The following is an 18,276-nucleotide window of genomic DNA, read 5'->3' on the forward strand; positions in this document are numbered from 1 at the left end:
ATGTATCGATTAGGGCCTCATTTACCAACCTCTCAAAAAAAAACCGGAAGTGATATCACCCTCAACCTCAGAGCAAGACACATAAACAACAAGTGGGACAGTACACCAGCTTCATCGCAGGCTCACTGATGATGTTACTGAGCATGGTGACAAAACATCTGAAAGCAAATTACCAGCTCAGTGAGCAAACTTACATCCTGAAGGAAAAACATTTGGTGGTACAATACATCCCCACATCTACTGGTGTAAGGTTTGCATCCGTTTTCTGTAGAAAATTATACAGAACAGACAACACAGATTTAGGCCATTCAGCTCATATTATTGTTAATATTCTGAACAATCTTCACCCACATCCTATATTTCAGCATATCAATATATTCCATGCCAACATTGGAAACCTCAATATCCTTTTATGACCGATGAAAAATCAGCTGATTGTATGAAAATCTTTCCATATTTTACCATTACAAACATTGTGACTTAACTTGCTGTAAGGAAAATACAGTTGTCATGCAGAGCATAATGCAAGGCTGCATGCAGGTCTACAATGGCCACGGACCATAAGACCATATTAGATACGAGCACAGTTAGGCAATTCGGCCCATCAAGTCTACTCTACTATTCAATCATGACTGGTATGTTTCTCAACCCCATTCTCCTGGATTCTCCCCATAACTAGGGTGGCATGGTGGCTCAGTGGTTAGCACTGCTGGCTCACAGCACCAGGGACCCAGGTTCGATTCCAGCCTTGGGCAACTATCTGTGTGGAATTTGCACATTCTCCCCATGTCTGCATGGGTTTCCTCCGGGAGCTCCAGTTTCCTCCCACAATCCAAAGATGTGCAGGTTAGGTGAACTGGGCATGCCAAATTGCCCAAAGTGTTCAGGGTAGACTAGGTGCATTAGTCAGGAGTAAAAAGAGGTTGGGATGGGTTACTCTTCGGAGGGTCGGTGTGGGCTTGTTGAGCTGAAGGGCCTCTTTCCACACTGTAGGGATTCGACAATAACCCTTGATCCCCTTACCAATCAAGAACCCATCTCTATCTTAAATACGCTCAATGACTTGGTCTCCACAGCCCTCTATGTCCATGAGTTCCACAGATTAATCACTTCAGGCTGAAGAAATCTGTTCTCATCTCAGTTCTTAAGGGTCATCCCTTCACTTGAGGCTGTGCCCTCAGGCCTTAGTCTCATCTACTAGTGGAAAGATCTTCTCCACATCCAATCTATCCAGTTCTCTCAGTATTCTATAGGTTTTAATGAGATTTCCACCATCCATCCTTCTAAACTTTTTCCACGTATGGAGTCAGCTATTACGAGGGGGCATAGCTTTAAATTAAGGGGTGGTAGGTATAGGACAGATGTTAGGGGTAGGTTCTTTACTCAGCGAGTCGTGAGTTCATGGAATGCCCTGCCAGTAGCAGTAGTGGACTCTCCCTTTTTATGGCATTTAAATGGGCATTGGATAGGCATATGGAGGATAGTGGACTAGTGTAGGTTAGGTGGGCTTGGATCGGCGCAACATCGAGGGCCAAAGGGCCTGTACTGCGCTGTATTTTTCTATGTTCTATGTTCTACGTTCTACTCCATCGAGTATAGACACAGAGTCCTCAACCATGTCTTATATGACAAGCCCTTCAACTCCAGAAGCATTCTTGTAGACCTTTTCTAGACCTCCTCCCACACCAGCACATCCTTTCTTAGGTATAGGACCCAAACCTGCTCACAAAAGTCCAAAACCAATCTGACCAGAGCCTTATACAGCCTCAGCAATACATCTCTGCTCTTGTATTCCAGCCCTTTTGAGATGAATGCAAACATTGCATTTGCTTCCTAACTGCCACCTAAATCTCCATGTTAATCTTCAGAGAATCCTGAGATAGGTCTCTCAAGTCCCTTTGTGCTTCAGATTTCTTAAGTCTTTGCCCATTTAGAAAATAGTCTTTACCTTGATTCTTCCTACAAAAGTGCATAATCTCACATTTTTCCATATTGTATTCCATCTGCCACTTCTTTGCCCACACTTCTAGCCTGTCCAAGTTCTTCTGCCGCTTCCCCACTTACTCAATACTACCTGTCCCTCCCCCTATTTTTGTGTCATCTGCAAACTCAGCAACAATGCCTTCAGTTCCTTCATCAAGATTGTCAATGTAGAACGTGAATATTCTCCCCGTGTCTGCGTGGGTTTCCTCCGGGTGCTCTGGTTTCCTTCCACAATCCAAAGATGTGCAGGTTAGGTGAATTGGCCATGCTAAATTGCCCATAGTGTTCAGGGATGTGAGGTTAGGTGCATCAGTCAGGAGTAAATGTAGAGAAATAGGATTTTGGAATGGGTCTGGAACTGTTCAGAGGTCCATGTGGACTTGTTGGGCCAAATGGTCTGTTTCCACACCGTAGGGATTTTATAATTCTATGAATAGTTGTGGTCCCAACATGGATCCCTGTGGAACTCCACTAATCACTGGTTGCCAGCCTAAAAAAAAACCCTTTATTCATACCATTTGCTTTCCGCCAGTCAGCCAATCCTTTTTCTAACCCAGTACCTTGTCCCTAATACCATGTGTTCTCATCTTATTTAGCAGTCTCCTGTGTGGCATCAAAGGCCTTCTAAAAATCCAAATAGATCATGTCCACTGGCTCTCCTTTGTCTAACTTGTTTGTTACCTCAAAGAATTTTAACAAAGTTGTCAGGCGTGACCTCCCCTTGACAAAGCTGTACTGACTCCTCCCTATCTATCATGGACTTCCAAGTATTCCACAATCTCATTCTTAATAATGGACTCTAAAATCTTACCAATTTTAGTCTGATTACTGAAATCAGGCTAACTAATCTCCTGTCTTATGCCTCTCTCCTTCCTAAACAGGAGTATTACATTACCTATTTTACAGTCCTCTGGGACCCTCCCTGGCTCCAATGATTCTTGAAAGATCACCATCAATACCTCTACAATTTCTTCAGCTCTCCCCTTCAGAGCACTGGGGCATATTCCATTTGATCCAGGTGATTTATCCACCTTCAGCCCTTTCAGTTACCCCAGTATCTTCAACTTAGTGATGGCCACTACAGTCACCTCTGTCCCCTGACAGTCTTAAAGTTCTGGTGTCTTCCACCTTGAAGACTGATGAAAAATACCTATTCAATTCCTCTGGCATTTCTCTGACCCCATTACTAATTTTCCAGTCATCCAATATTTACTGTTGCCTCTCTCTTAATATTTAGATGTCTAAATAAAAACTGTTGCAATTTCTTTTATATTACTAGCTAGCTTAATCTTATATTTCATCCTCTCTCTCTCTCCTTATTGCTTTTTTTATCCTCTTTTTAAAAGTTTCCCAATCCTCTGCTTCCCACCAATCATCATCTTATTTTTTGCTTTTGTGCTGTCCCTGACTTCTGTCATCAACCACAGTTGCCTCATCCTCCCCTTAGTATGTTCTTTCTTCCTTTGGATGAATTTCTGCTGTGCCTCCCGAATTACCCCCAGCAACTCCTGCCATTGCTGCTCCACCATCTTCCCTGCTAGGCTCCCCTTTCCAATCCAATCTGGCCACTTGGTCTCTCATGTCTTTTTACCTACCCTTACTCAATTGTAATAGTATTATATTTGATTCCAGCTTCTCCCTCTCAAGCTGCAGGGTAAATTCTATCATATTATGATTACTGCTCCTTGGTGTTCCTTCGCCTTAAGCTCTCAAATAAAGTCTGCCACATTACACATCACCACCAAATCTGGAAATGCCTGTTCCCGACTGGGCTCTCCAACAATCTGCTCCAAAAAACCATCTTGTATGTGAGAGGTAATTTCGGTTTAAACTTTAAGATGTGCCTGGACCACAGACTGGTCTATAATAAAAGACAAAACTTTTGTTTCTTTTCTAGAACATTTTATATACTCAAAAGTAGAATAGTTTAAATTGTGCAGAATGCTGACAATTTGTGAGCAGAGTAAAAACAAACAGGCCCTTGATTGATGAAACCATTAACACAGGCGGGAAGGATGAGTCCTTGACTGATAAGACTCCAGGATAGGGGAACGACTCGAGAGACATCTGTTACAGATTAAAGTCTTTGACTGATAAGACTACAGGGTGAGAAAAACAACAACTTTAGAGACTCTGGAGCCATTTGTTGCAGACTTTGTGATAAGAATAATGATGTTTTTAAGAATGTGAACCTCATGGCTTGTTAGAGCCAAGGAGAGGAGGGACTTGTACTGTATATAATGGGAGATTTTGTAAGCCTCAGCGCGCCTTTTCTTCAAGGGTGCCCGACTCTGCAGACTTGACTTGTTAATAAAACTTTGTTTTCCTGAATTTGTCTAGAGCGATTATTGAGAAGCGATTTTCGTTTCTAACAACTTGGGGGCTCGTCCGGGATCAACACTCCGGCCGCAAGGGGAGTTGAGGAAGGATATCGGAGAAGGTGCACCCTGCCGAGTTCGGCAGTCCCTGATTCCTTGCTTGTCGCCCCGCGCGGCTTGAGCGAGTGATATCCGGGAGGCTCAGGAAAACAAAGGAGGGGTGTACCCGAGGCAGTGGGGACGGTTAACGATCGAGTAATTTCGGTGCACCGAACCCAGGTAAGAAAAAACTTGCGGGGACCGTGTTTCCGGAGGACTGGGTACCTACGGGGTGCCTGTGGATTTTTTTTTTCTACAGAGACGTGGGACTCAGGAATCTAGAGACCGGGGCTCGCCTGTGAGGGATTTTGCAGAGACCGTGTTTGAGGAGGAACGTGTACCTACGGGGTGCCTGTGATTTGTGTCACAGAGACGTAGGACACAGGAATCCAAAGACCGGGGGTGCCTGCAAAGGAACCTGGGCGATCACGGGACTGAAGGTCCGGGAATTGGCTACATTGTGATAGATTATCACGGGAAAAATACGAAGTCCTCGGAAATGGGAAATAAGGGATCTAAGGCGATTAAGGGAAAGGTAGGCTTAAACAGGGACAATGACACATACCCCGGGGTACCTGACGATAGTCCGTTAGGGAGAATGCTAAATAATTGGGATCAGGGTGGAAGAAAGGGAAAATCTAAAAGGAAGATGGTAAAATACTGTCAAAAGTGGTCCCAGAAACCTATTCAGGGCGACTCAATGTGGTGGCCTAGATTCGGTACTGACGAAGACTGGGTCCGGCAAGCCCTCATTTTATATGTCAATTCAAAACCTGATGTTAATCTGGAAGAAAGTGATTATGCCCTTTGTTGGCTGCCGGTTACGATATCTTGCCAAATGCAGGTAACTAATAAAGACTCGAAAGGGCAGAAAGAATGGGACCCTTTAGATCACTTACCGCCGACCTACGTGACCCCGTCTGCCCCACAGAATGTTCCTTTGGGTGACGACGATTCAGGGGAAGGGGAAGAAAATGGGGAGGAATCACAAACTACCTCAGGGGTACAGACCAGATCTCAAGCTGGAAAGGGTCACAGACAAAACCCTGTCTCGATTGCAAGAATGAATCCACTCCGGGAAGTGCCCATGGGGGGCGAGGAAGGAAGGACGGGATATGTGAACGTTCCCTTGACGAGTACTGAAGTACGGAATTTCAGGAGGGAGATGAAGGGTCTACTAGAGGACCCCATGGGACTTGCTGAACAATTGGATCAGTTCCTGGGTCCGAATACTTACACGTGGGAAGAGATGTGTTCCATCATGAAAACATTGTTCTCTAGCCAGGAGCGTCAGATGATACGACAAGCTGCGCTCTTGGTCTGGGAGAGAGAGGGGGGAGAAGGAGGGGAGCAGAAGTTTCCCCTCACCGACCCCGAGTGGGATAAGAACACGGAGGGAGGACGGCGCAACATGAGAGACATGCGGGAATATTGGATAAAAGGAATAAGACACGCAGCCCCGAAGGGGCACAATTTTACCAAGGCCTTTGGTAATCATCAAAACCCGGAGGAAACCCCTACGGACTTCCTAGACAGGATTAGGAAGAATTTGCAGCAGTTTGCTGGGGTGGACCCTGAGACAGACGTGGGGCAACAACTCATACGGGTAGAGTTTGTATCAAAAGCCTGGCCGGACATACGAAAGAAGTTAGAGAAAATGGATGATTGGGATAGTAAATCTTTAAGTGAACTACTACGGGAGGCGCAAAAGGTGTTTGTGAGAAGGGACGATGAGAAGCAAAGGAAGGCGACAAAGATAATGATGCAAACGGTGCAACAAATGACAGCTGGAAGAAAGGAAAAGGGAGAGCCGTGGCAGAAACAGGAAAGGGGAGAGTCGTGGCAAGAGCAGAGGAAAAGAGAACCATGGCCGGAACAAAGGAAGGGTGGAGGAACGCGAGACCGCGACAGGGAAACGAAGAGGACACTCAGATGTTACTATTGTAATGAAGAGGGACATTTTAAACGGGAGTGCTCCCGCTACAAGCGGGAGGTGAGGTCGTACGCCCTGATGGAGGAAGATTAGGGAGGTCGGGGGTTCCTACCCTTGGGGCAAAAGGACTATCGACAGGAACCCCTGGTAAACTTGAAAGTAGGGCCCCAAGGATCGGAGATCACATTTATGGTGGACTCGGGAGCCGAAAGATCAAGTATAATCCAAATACCCCCGGCACCCGAGCAGGAGGAAAAGTTATGGGGGTATCTGGAATTGGAGGACAGAAATTACAAGTCCCAGTGGTGGAGGACGTGGAAATTGGGTATGAAAACAGAACTACTAAACGAGACCTCCTTCTACTGCCATCGGCGGGGTTTAATTTGTTAGGAAGAGACTTGCAGGTCAAACTAGGGATCGGAACGGTACCAAATAACGGGGAAATGGTGGTAAGGTTGTTCGCCCTCACTGAAGAAGATGATCAACAAATAGACCCGGAAGTATGGTACCGAGAGGGGAACAGAGGGGGTCTAAACATCAAACCTCTCCAAATCACCATGTTACCAGGAAGAGACCCGGTAAGAAGGAAACAATACCCGATTGCTATGGAAGGACGGGAGGGGTTACAACCTGTGATAGAAAGATTAATACACCATCAGACCCACTGGGGGGTGCAAGCCATGTGTGATACAATCCTGAGAGACTATGTATGCAGGGGGATATACACATTAGCCCAACAAGAGGTAGTCGGATGCCCCACTTGCCGGCGTATTAATCGGAAGGCCATGCGTTCTATGCCAGCCGGTGGTCAGCCCCTCGCAATTAGGCCATTTCAGAGGATCCAAGTCGACTTTACAGAATTACCCCCAGTACAGAGATGGAAATATCTGCTAGTAATAGTAGACCATTTCACTCACTGGGTAGAGGCTTTCCCAACTGCCAAAGACGATGCACCAACCGTGGCCCGACTGTTGTTAGAGAACATAATCCCGAGATATGGCATAATGGAATCTATCGACTCCGACTGCGGGACGCATTTTGTTTCTAAGCTACACCATTTGATCTGTACTGCCCTGGGTATCCAATGGAAATTCCATGCACCCTGGCATCCTCAGAGTTCGGGTCGAGTTGAGAGAATGAATGGCACGCTCAAGACCCAATTGACTAAGCTGATGTTAGAAACTAAGTTACCCTGGCCAAAGTGCCTGCCCATTGCCCTATTGAGGATACGTACGGCACCTCGTCGAGATGTCGGGGTTTCCCCCTATGAAATGCTATTCGGATTACCGTATTGGAGTAAGGTTGATGGATGTCCCACTCTACAAGGGGGGGATGTATTTATCCGAACCTATTTACTGGCCTTATCCCGTTCTTTTGCAGAACTCCGGAGGAAAGGTCTCCTGGCTCAGACTCCGCCGCTTGACTTCCTCCTGCATAAGGTGGAGCCCGGAGATTGGATACTTGTTAAGACCTGGAAGGCCGAAAAGCTCCAGCCGCGGTGGGAAGGACCGTTCCTGGTTCTGTTAACAACTGAAGCAGCTGTTCGGACGAAAGAAAAAGGGTGGGTCCATGCATCAAGGATAAAGGGGCCTGTTCCGCCTGAAGAAGAAAGCACCTGGACATGCGAGCAAGGGGACAAGCCGTTGTCGGTAAAACTGAAAAGACAGCAATAATGAACTCTACTTGGACTGTATTGGTGGGGATATTGATCAGTTTACTCCTGTATGTGGGGGAGGGTGAGGGGAGATGTGACAAATGTCGAACTACAGTAAGACTTGGGATTCGAATCTATTCGGGATCATTTGTGTCCCATTCCTATCTATATGTTAAATCGAATTATCAGGCTCCAAGCAGTCGTAGAGGTCATTACTAACCGGACTGCCCTGGCCCTGGAGATGTTGGCTAAGCAGCAGGATCAGATGAGGGCTGCTATATATCAAAACCGACTTGCCTTGGATTATCTGTTGGCCTCGGAGGGGGGTGTGTGCGGGAAATTTAACCTGACAAACTGCTGTCTAGAAATTGACGATAATGGTAAAGCGGTTTTGAAAATTTCCGATGAAATTCGGAGATTGGCCCATGTGCCAATACAATCTTGGCGTCCTCTTAGTGGCATCGGATGGTGGGATGGTCTCCTAGGTGGTAGCTGGTGGCGCACGGCGTTGCTGGTGGTTGGGGGAGGCATGATTCTTCTTCTCGTATTACCCTGCCTAACTCCCTGTATTCAGTTTTTAATTCAGAAAAATATTTCCCGACTCCAGGCAGTGGTGGTTCCACAACATGGGACGCGGGAACTTAAAGTGATGTTGCTGCGAAAGACCAAGGATTTCCCGGGCCCTTGAGGGAGGGGGGGCTTATCTTGGTCAGGCACATCTTAAAGAAAGAAAAGGGTGGAATTGTGAGAGGTAATTTCGGTTTAAACTTTAAGATGTGCCTGGACCACAGACTGGTCTATAATAAAAGACAAAACTTTTGTTTCTTTTCTAGAACATTTTATATACTCAAAAGTAGAATAGTTTAAATTGTGCAGAATGCTGACAATTTGTGAGCAGAGTAAAAACAAACAGGCCTTTGATTGATGAAACCATTAACACAGGCGGGAAGGATGAGTCCTTGACTGATAAGACTCCAGGATAGGGGAACGACTCGAGAGACATCTGTTACAGATTAAAGTCTTTGACTGATAAGACTACAGGGTGAGAAAAACAACAACTTTAGAGACTCTGGAGCCATTTGTTGCAGACTTTGTGATAAGAATAATGATGTTTTTAAGAATGTGAACCTCATGGCTTGTTAGAGCCAAGGAGAGGAGGGACTTGTACTGTATATAATGGGAGACTTTGTAAGCCTCAGCGCGCCTTTTCTTCAAAGGTGCCCGACTCTGCAGACTTGACTTGTTAATAAAACTTTGTTTTCCTGAATTTGTCTAGAGCGATTATTGAGAAGCGATTTTCGTTTCTAACATTGTAGACATTTTAAAAGTTCTTTTTCTTGAGATCTGCTACCAATCAAATTTTCCCAGTCCACCTGCGTATTGAAGACTCCCATAAGTATTGTAATATTTATATGTCATTTCTCTCTCCTGATTTATCTTCCTCCCCACATCCTGGCTACTGCTCGGAGGACTGCCGTGCAGAGCATGTTGCAGCCCTGCACAATGGTTTACAACAGTCATGGAAAGCATAATGCAGGCCTGCATACATTGCTACAGCAATTATGCACAGCATAATGCAGGCCTGCATACAGGTCCACAACAGCCATGCACAGCATAATACAACCCTGCAGCCAGGTCATGCAAAAGTCACACACAGCATAATGCAGTCCTGCATGCAGATCTGATTGAGGAGGGTTTGAGATTTAGAATCAATTTGGAAATCTTGCTAAGAAGGACAAAACTTGAAACTCCAGGAATGTTTTCAGTCAGATGAGGAGACATGCATCATATGTATCATATTCCTTCTGTATCATAATCCAGTGAGCTGTCCATCGCCCCATTCATTCCTGGCAGTTAATGACCACAGCTGAAAATGTTGCTGGAAAAGCGCAGCAGGTCAGACAGTATTTAAGGAGCAGGAGAATCGAAGTTTCGGGCATGAGCCCTTCTTCAGGAATGAGGAAAGTATGCCAGGCAGGCTAAGATAAAAGGTAGGGAGGAGGGACTTGGGGGAGAGGCGTTGGAAATGCGATAGGTGGAAGGAGGTTAAGGTGAGGGTGATAAGGTGAGGGTGATAGGCTGGAGTGGGAGTGGGGGTGGGGGCGGAGAGGTCAGGAAGAAGATTGCAGGTCCACCTCAAACAAGATAGAATTGAACCATCTCCACTTCACATTCAACACCATCACCATCACTGAATCGCTCACTATCAAAATCCTTTTTTTATTCATTCAGAGCCATATGTGCTTTGCTTGAGGAGTTAGCATTTATTTCCCTTTCCTAATTACTCCTGAGAAGGAGGTGGTGAGCTGCCTTCCTGAACCGTTGTGGTCAATGTCCTGTAGATAGACTCATAATGCTTTTATAAACAGAGGTCTGGGATTTTGACCCAGAAGGAATGACAATATATTTTCAAGTCAGGATAATAAGTGACTTGGAAGGGAACTTGCAGGTGGTGGTGTTCCTATGTATCTGCTGATCTTGTCTTTCTTGGTGGTGTGTGGTCATGGATTTGGAAAATGCTGAGTAAGCAGACTTGGTGAAAGGGGGAGTGATTAGATGTTTGTGAATGTAGCACCAATCAACTGGGCTGCTTTGTCTTGGATGGTGTCACGCATGTCGAATGTTGTTTGAGCTGCACACAACCAGGCAATAGGGGAGTATTCTGTCACACTCCTGACTTGTGCCTTGTAGATGGTGGACAGGCTTTGGAGAGATAGATGACTTACTCACTAGAGGATTCCTCACCTCTGGCCTGGGAACTTTCCATTGACTGTAAGAAGAGGTCAGAGGCAGGGAATTCTGCCTCCCATCTCCCCCATGGCTGTATGTCACCTACAAGGCACAATAAAGGTGTGATGGATGGCTGCAGCTCCAACAGCACTTAAGAAGCTCAACATCATTCAGGATAAAGTAACCTGCTTGATTGGTATCCCATCCAGCTCTTTAAACAATCAGTTTCTATATCATCAAGGTCCATTGAGAAGGTGAACTGCAGTAATTTGCTATTGTTCCCTCAAAATCACTCTCCAAATATGCAAAGTCCAACAATGTGAATTCCAGAAGGTCAAGGGCAGCAGAGAACATCACCCCCTGCATGATCCCCTTCATACACAGCCATTGCTGGGAAATATATCTCTGTCTCTCCACTATTTCTGGGTCAAAATCATTCCCTCCACCTCAACGGATGCAGTGCTTCAAGAAACCAAACATGACTACCTTCTCAAATGCAACATTCACATCAATTGACCAATAAAAAATACATCCAGAGCCTTTATAAGTACTGGAAACCATGCACGTATCCTTCATTTTATATTCTTTGAGTGTTTGTATGATGATCTCCAAAGAGATTCACAGCCAAGGAGGTAAATTTTCAGTGCAGTCACTATTGTAATCCAGTGAAATATGACAGGTTGATTGTCCAGATTATCTGGTTTGGTGAGGTCAGGTGAAGAATCAATATTGGCCAAGACACTGGGATGCAGTCCCTCCGCTATGTTTCAAAATTACATCATGGGATGGTTTATGCCCACCCAAGAAGGCAAATATTTGCCTCTTCTTAATATCTCATCTAACAGCTGGTAGTGCCACCATTGCTGAACTTCCTTGGACCTGTATTAGGAATAGCAGCCACATTATGTGCTCAAGTCTTTGGAGTCAGACTTTGGCCAATGATTCAGAGATGGTAGTCATGGTGTTGTCACTGGATTATTAATCCAGAGACCCAAGTAATGTTCTGGGGACCTGCATTTGAATCCCCCCTTCACCCCCACCACCACTGTAGCAAATGGTGTAATTTCAATTTAATAAATCCTGGAATTAAAAGTCTCATGATGACAATGAAACATTTGCCATAAAAACCCAACTGGCACATCAAGAAATCTGCCATCCTCACCTGTCTGCCCTACATGTAACTCCAGACCCACAGCAACGTGGTTGAGTCTTAACTCATTCTGAAATGACCTAGCAAACCACTCAGCTGTATCAAACAATAGAAAGTCTCAAAAAAAAGGAATGAAACTTGAAACAACAACAGCAGAAACAACCCTGTCAACACCTCAAAATCTTCCATACTACATCTGGGGGCCAGTGCCAAAATTTGGACCGCTATCTCACAAACTAGTCAAGCAACATAGTCATACTCATGGAATCATACCAAGCAGACAGTGTCTCAAATACCACCATCACCATCTCCGTTCCACCAGCAGGACAAACCCAGCAGAGGTGGCACTACAGTGGCATATATCTGGGAGAGAATTGCCCTGGCAATCCTCAAAATTGACTCCGGATTCCATGAAGTCTCATAGTATCAGGTCAAACACGGGCAAGGAAACCTCTTGCTGATTACCACATACCACTAATGTCAATCACCAAGAGTGGCTCGGCAGCAGCAATTACTGATTGAGTTGGTCAGGTCATAAAGGATGTAGCTGCTAGATCCCATCTGCAGCAGATGGTGAGGAAGCCAACAAGACAGTAAAACATACTTGACTTCATCCTTACCAATCTGCCAGCTGTCTGTTTGTGGCAGCATTGGTAAAAGTGATCACCTCACAGTCCTTGTGGAAACAAAGTCCCTTCTGCACAAAACTGAAGAAGTGTCAGACCAAACTACAAATGTTAACTCTCTTTCTCTCTTCACAGATGCTGCCAGACCTGCTTTCCAGCATTTTCTGCGTTTGTTCCAACTAATAAATGGCTTTCCTGTCAGGCTTGCATATACCATACACATATCAACACATATCCACACACACAGTCACCATAACTTACAAACAGGTGTAGACTCACACTCTTGAACATGTTTTTACCTCTTCCTTTGTGAACTGAGCAAGTTTGGTTTTTCCTTTCAGGGCCTGTGGCTCCATCTGTGGAATAATATTAACAACACACTTAGATCATTATTTAATCAATACCTGATTGATCACAAGAATATATGAGCCAATATAGAATTATATTACAGATAATAGAAGACAGAAAGAAGCATTAGCAAAATCATTTGCGTGCAGGTCTAAGCACTTAATTAGTTTTGGGCCTCAGCTTAAACACTTACCTGACCTGGGCTTTTAAATACTGCCAATTAATTGCAGGATTATAATAGAATGTCTGAATTCTATACTTTATATTCAAGTAACTTTTGTGTGGAGCTGCAGGAGATGGGGGAGATACTAAATGAGTATTTTGCATCAGTGTTTACTGTGGAGAAGAAATGGAAGATAGAAAATGTGGGGAAATAGATGGTGACATCTTGAAAAATGTCCATATTACAGAGGAGGATGTCTTGAAACTGGAGGTTGGCTAATGTGGTCCCATTATTTAAGAAAGGTGGTAAGGACAAACCAGGGAACTATAGATCGGTGAGCCTGACGTCGGTGGTGGGCATGTTGTTGGAGGGAATCCAAGGGACAGGATTTACACATATTTGGAAAGGTAAAGACTGATTATGGATAGTCAGCATGGCTTTGTGTGTGGGAAATCATGTCTCATGAACTTGATTGAGTTTTTTGAAAAAGTAACAAAGAAGATTGATGAGGGCAGAGCAGTAGATGTGACCTATATGGACTTCAGTAAGGCGTTCGACTAGGTTCCCATGGGAGACTGGTTAGCAAGGTTTGATCTCATGGAATACAGGGAGGACTAGCCATTTGGATACAGAACTGGCTCAAAGGTAGAAGACAGAGGGTAGTGGTGGAGGGTTGGTTTTCAGACTGGAGGCCTGCGACCAGTGCTGTGCCACAAGGATCGGTGCTGGGACCACTATTTTTCATCATTTATATAAATGATTTGGATGTGAACATAGGAGGTAAAGTTAGTAAGTTTGCAGGAGGTGTAATGGACAGCGAAGAAGGTTCCTCAATGGGATCTTGATCAGATGGGCCAATGGGCTGAGTAGTGGCAGATGGAGTTTAACTTAGATAAATGCGAGGTGCTGCATTTTGAGGAAGCAAATGTTAGCAGGACTTATACACTTAATGGTAAGATCCTGGGGAGTGTTGCTGAACAAAGAGACCTTGGAGTGCAGGTTCATACCTCCTTGAAAGTAGAGTCATAGGTAGATAAGATAGAGAAGAAGGTGTTTGGTATGCTTTTCTTTATTGGTCAGAATATTGACTACAGGAGTTGGGAGGTCATGCTGCAGCTGTACAGGACGTTGGTTCAGCCACTTTTGGAATATTGTGTGCAATTCTGGTAGGCTTCCTACCGGAAGGAACTTGAGAGGGTTCAGAAAAGATTTACAAGAATGTTGCCAGTGTTGGAGGATTTGAGCTATAGAGAGAGGCTGAATAGGCTGGGTGCTTTTTCCCTGGAGTGTCAGAGGCTGAGGGGTGACCTCATAGAGGTTTGTAAAATCATGAGAGGTATGGATAGGATAAGTAGACAAAGTCTTTTCCCTGGGGTCGGGGAGTCCAGAACTAGAGGGCATAGGTTTAGGGTGAGAGGGGAAAGATATAAAAGGGACCTAAGGAGCAACTTTTTCACACAGAGGGTGGTACGTGTGTGGAATGAGCTGCCAGAGGAAGCGGTGGAGGCTGGTACAATTGCAACATTTAAAAGGCATTTGAATGGGTATATGAATAGGAAGGGTTTAGAGGGATATGGGCCAAGTGCTGGCAAATGGGACTAGATTAGATTGGGATATCTAGTCAGCATGGACAAATTGGACCAAAGAGTCTGTTTCCGTGTTGTACATCTCTATGACTCCAACTTAAATTTTGGAATGGTTGAAATCATTTGATCACATTTCCATCTTGTTCAATCTCAAACAGCTGAGACCAATCTTGTAAGATAGTGACAGGGTGAAAAGAACAGGAAAGGCAGTGGTGCATATCAGGAAGTAGTAATGTGCTGACGCTAAGTTTGGAGAGGGTTTAAACTAACTTAATAGAATTGTGTGAATGAGGAGGTAAGAACAGAGAGGTGAACTGGGAGCTGGAAGAGAAAGGTAGTACCAAAGTAACAAATAGTATGATAATTAGGTGGGTTCAGTATAAAGCTGGGGTAGAATGAAGTCTAAATTAGGGTATGTGAATGTGTAGAGTGTGGTAAAAAGGATTGGTCAGTTTCAGTGGGCGGCACGTTGGCACAGTGGTTAGACCCGGGTTCAATTCCCGCCTTAGGTGACTGACTGTGTGGAGTTTGCACATTCTCCCCATGTCTGCGTGGGTTTCCTCCAGGTGCTCCGGTTTCCTCCCACAGTCCAAAGATGTGCAGGTCAGGTGAATTGGCCATGCTAAATTGCCTGTAGTGTTAGGTAAGGGGTAAATGTAGGGGTATGGGTGGGTTGCGCTTCGGTGGGTCGGTGTGGACTTGTTGGGCCGAAGGGCCTGTTTCCACACTGTAAGTAATCTAATCTAATCTAATCTAATAACTGTGAAAATATGCAATGATAATGGAGACCTTGCTCAAAGAAGTGGGTTATAAATACAGAAAATAAAGTGGATACGATTTAAATTGCAGAACTCTAGAGTACAAAAGGATCTGGATGCTCTGGAACATGAATCACACAACAGTGGTATGCAAGTACAGCAAATGATGAGAAAGACAAATTATACACGGACATTTATTGTTGGGAAGGGAACATAAAAGCAGGGAAATTTTATTGCAGCTGTACAGAGCTTTGGTGAGACAACATCTGGAATAGTGCATACAGTTATGGAGTCCTCATTTCATAGAGTGCAGAAAAGACCCTTCAGCCCATCAAGTCTGCACCAATATAACCACTATTAGAAGTGCGCTAATCCCAATTTCCTACACTTATCCCATATCCTTGAATGCTATGATATTTGAAGAGCTCATCCAATTTTTTTTAAAGGTTGTAAGGTTTCTGGCCTTCACTATCTTCTCAGGCACTGCATTCCAGATTACCACCACTTGGTGAGTGAAAAAGTTTTCTCCCAAATCCCTTATGAATTTCCCGCCCCTTTCTCTTTTGGAGAGAGCTATACAGGGGGTCCCCAATTTGCAAATATCTGGCTTACCAATACCCATGTTTACAAACTTGATCCTATATGGGGATGCAATTTTAAACATCCTACGTATGATTGTTTCCTGTACTTATGAATTACAATCCTGCATTGTGTTCTGAATCGACTTGCAAACAGACACAGGAACGGAACCCATTCACAACCCGGTGACTGCTTTGATTTGAAAATTGCTTTGAAAACCATTCAGAGAAGGTTCGTTTGAGTAATTTCTGGCACAAAGGGGTTTATCTTGAAGAAAGGTTGAACAGGCTAGGCCCAATTCATTTGGAGTTCAAAATATAAGGGGTGATCTTATTGAAACGTACAAGATCCTGAGGAGACTTGACAGTTGAATACTGGAAGGATGCTTCCTCTTGTGAGGAAGGCTAGAATTAGGGCAGACATGTTAGACACAGATATATTTATAGACTATGAGAAACTGGAGGAACTGAAGTTATGAAGAACTATTTGGATATTCTTTGGTTGAAGGAGGTGTTTCATTGATTTCTTTGAAGGTCAAAAGATTAAAAGAGGACTGTTGATTATTTGCAAGGATTTTTGGGAGAATAGTCCGGTAAAGCTTTTAAGTGGTAGAGATAGATTTAATGGCCCTTAATTGCTGGACGAACAGATTTGGAAATGCCTTATGAACTGTGCTAAGCGAAAGTGAGGACTGCAGATGTTGGAGGTTAGATTCGAGAGTGAAGCGCTGGAAAAGCACAGCAGGTCAAGCAGCATCCGAGGAGCAGGAAAATCGACATTTCGGGCAAAAGCCCTTCATCAGGAATACTAACTGTGCTGTTCATTATCCAGCAACAACTGGATTGAAGTTTGCGTGTGTTTTTACAGACCTAGATGTGGGCAGTTGGAGAAGCTTACAGGGAAGAGTTCTCTAGCTCTGGCTCGCTCTCTCTGTCTCTTAGTAAGAATCAAAGTGAAACCAACTGAAAGAATGTTCAGTGAATTATTTGTGAAACCTGTATTGGGCAAGGGATTTTCACACATTAAAACAACAGTTTGTGAACTAAGTTACCCAAGCCCCAGCCATTGTCTTGTGCTGGCCAGAACCAGTTCAAGCCAGGTCAGCTCAGAGGAATGACAGGGGGCATAAATCTTATTTGGTGGAAGAGTAACGAGGCAATGTTATCAGTGTCCTTGGGCCAGAACCAGTAACAAAAAGACACAGGCTCACCAGAACAACTAGAACCAATGAGGAAAAGACACCACATGCAGGAAGAAAAGGAAATGGATAAAAGTGGAGGATTTTGGGCATTCCAGCAGTGAAAACTCAGGAGATCAACCTTTACTGAAGTTAAGGACTCTATGTTTGGAAGCGTAGAGACTATATCATGACCTTGAGAGATCGCCTGGCCAGCATGAACTCTTTTCTCGAGTATTAGTCTTTAAATTCCTTGACTGATCAGGGAACGTCAGAGAAACATGGTGGCTGCGCACATAGATTATAGTCTTGTATGAATATCATGTCTGTTTTAACAAAAAAAAATAAAGTTGGTGGTTAGATGATGCAGATTTGACTTTCTTTCTCTTTGTGCCAAGCCAATAACTGTTGCCAAGGGTGGTAACCGGGCAACACCCGATATAATTTCAAATATCAGAGTTCACAGATCTGAAATCTAGTCAGAGGATCTTCCATCATTCTGTGATTGTCAACAATTTGATCTCATTGAAGAAACTGTGAAAAGTTAACCTATTCTATCTTCTGCATTCATACTTTTGATATGTTGTCTGTATAGTGTTGTGTATTTTGAGATTAAGGGAATATTGTTTAATTCTGCATAGTAGCTCAGTTAGCCAATTTGCCATATTTTAAAGGATATATCTTGATCATAACAAAAAAGGTATTTTATTCAAGGTTGAGTTTGATAGATTTTTGATTGACAAGGGAGACAAGAGTTATGGGGTGCACACAGGAAAAATGAAACTCAGGCCACAATCAGAGATAATCCATGATCTTACTAAATGATGAAGTAAATCTAAATGCCAAATGGCTTAAACCTATTCCCAAATTCTATGTTCCCTCAGTGATAATATCCTACCACATTGAAAATGTTCTACAACAGTGAGACTACAACAACACAGTACAACTCCATCACACTCAGATGGGCACTGGTAATCAATCTCCACTATTCCATGAACTGTACCAATACGACAGCACAATATGTTAATGGTGTTAATACTTCAAAACAGTGTTAGTACTCCAACACAATGCTCCAGCACCACAAAATTCTACAACAGTAAGAATATAACATCACGGTGATATGTCAACACAATTATAGCATTCTATTACAGGGAAATTATTCCAATAGCATT

The 18,276-nt window shown here is 44.0% G+C and overlaps 1 protein-coding gene across 4 annotated transcripts in view; it reads right to left on the minus strand.

The window, feature by feature from the left end:
• unc13d (unc-13 homolog D (C. elegans)) overlaps positions 1-18,276 on the minus strand; it is a 198,255-nt gene that overhangs the window by 142,861 nt on the left and 37,118 nt on the right. For 3 of the 4 annotated variants that reach the window (XM_088000394.1, XM_088000395.1, XM_088000393.1), the window contains exon 2: positions 12,793-12,849. The exons of the other annotated variant lie outside the window; for it this stretch is intronic. In XM_088000394.1, coding sequence (XP_087856520.1) covers positions 12,793-12,849 — 57 coding nt within the window. The remainder of the gene's footprint in view (positions 1-12,792; positions 12,850-18,276) is intronic. 4 annotated transcript variants of the gene reach the window in all.

The sequence above is a fragment of the Chiloscyllium plagiosum genome, unplaced genomic scaffold, assembly GCF_037043375.1.
Source record: "Chiloscyllium plagiosum isolate Xiang-an unplaced genomic scaffold, Cpla_swu_hap1 HiC_scaffold_25, whole genome shotgun sequence".
In the NCBI taxonomy this organism is placed as follows: Eukaryota; Metazoa; Chordata; class Chondrichthyes; order Orectolobiformes; family Hemiscylliidae; genus Chiloscyllium; species Chiloscyllium plagiosum.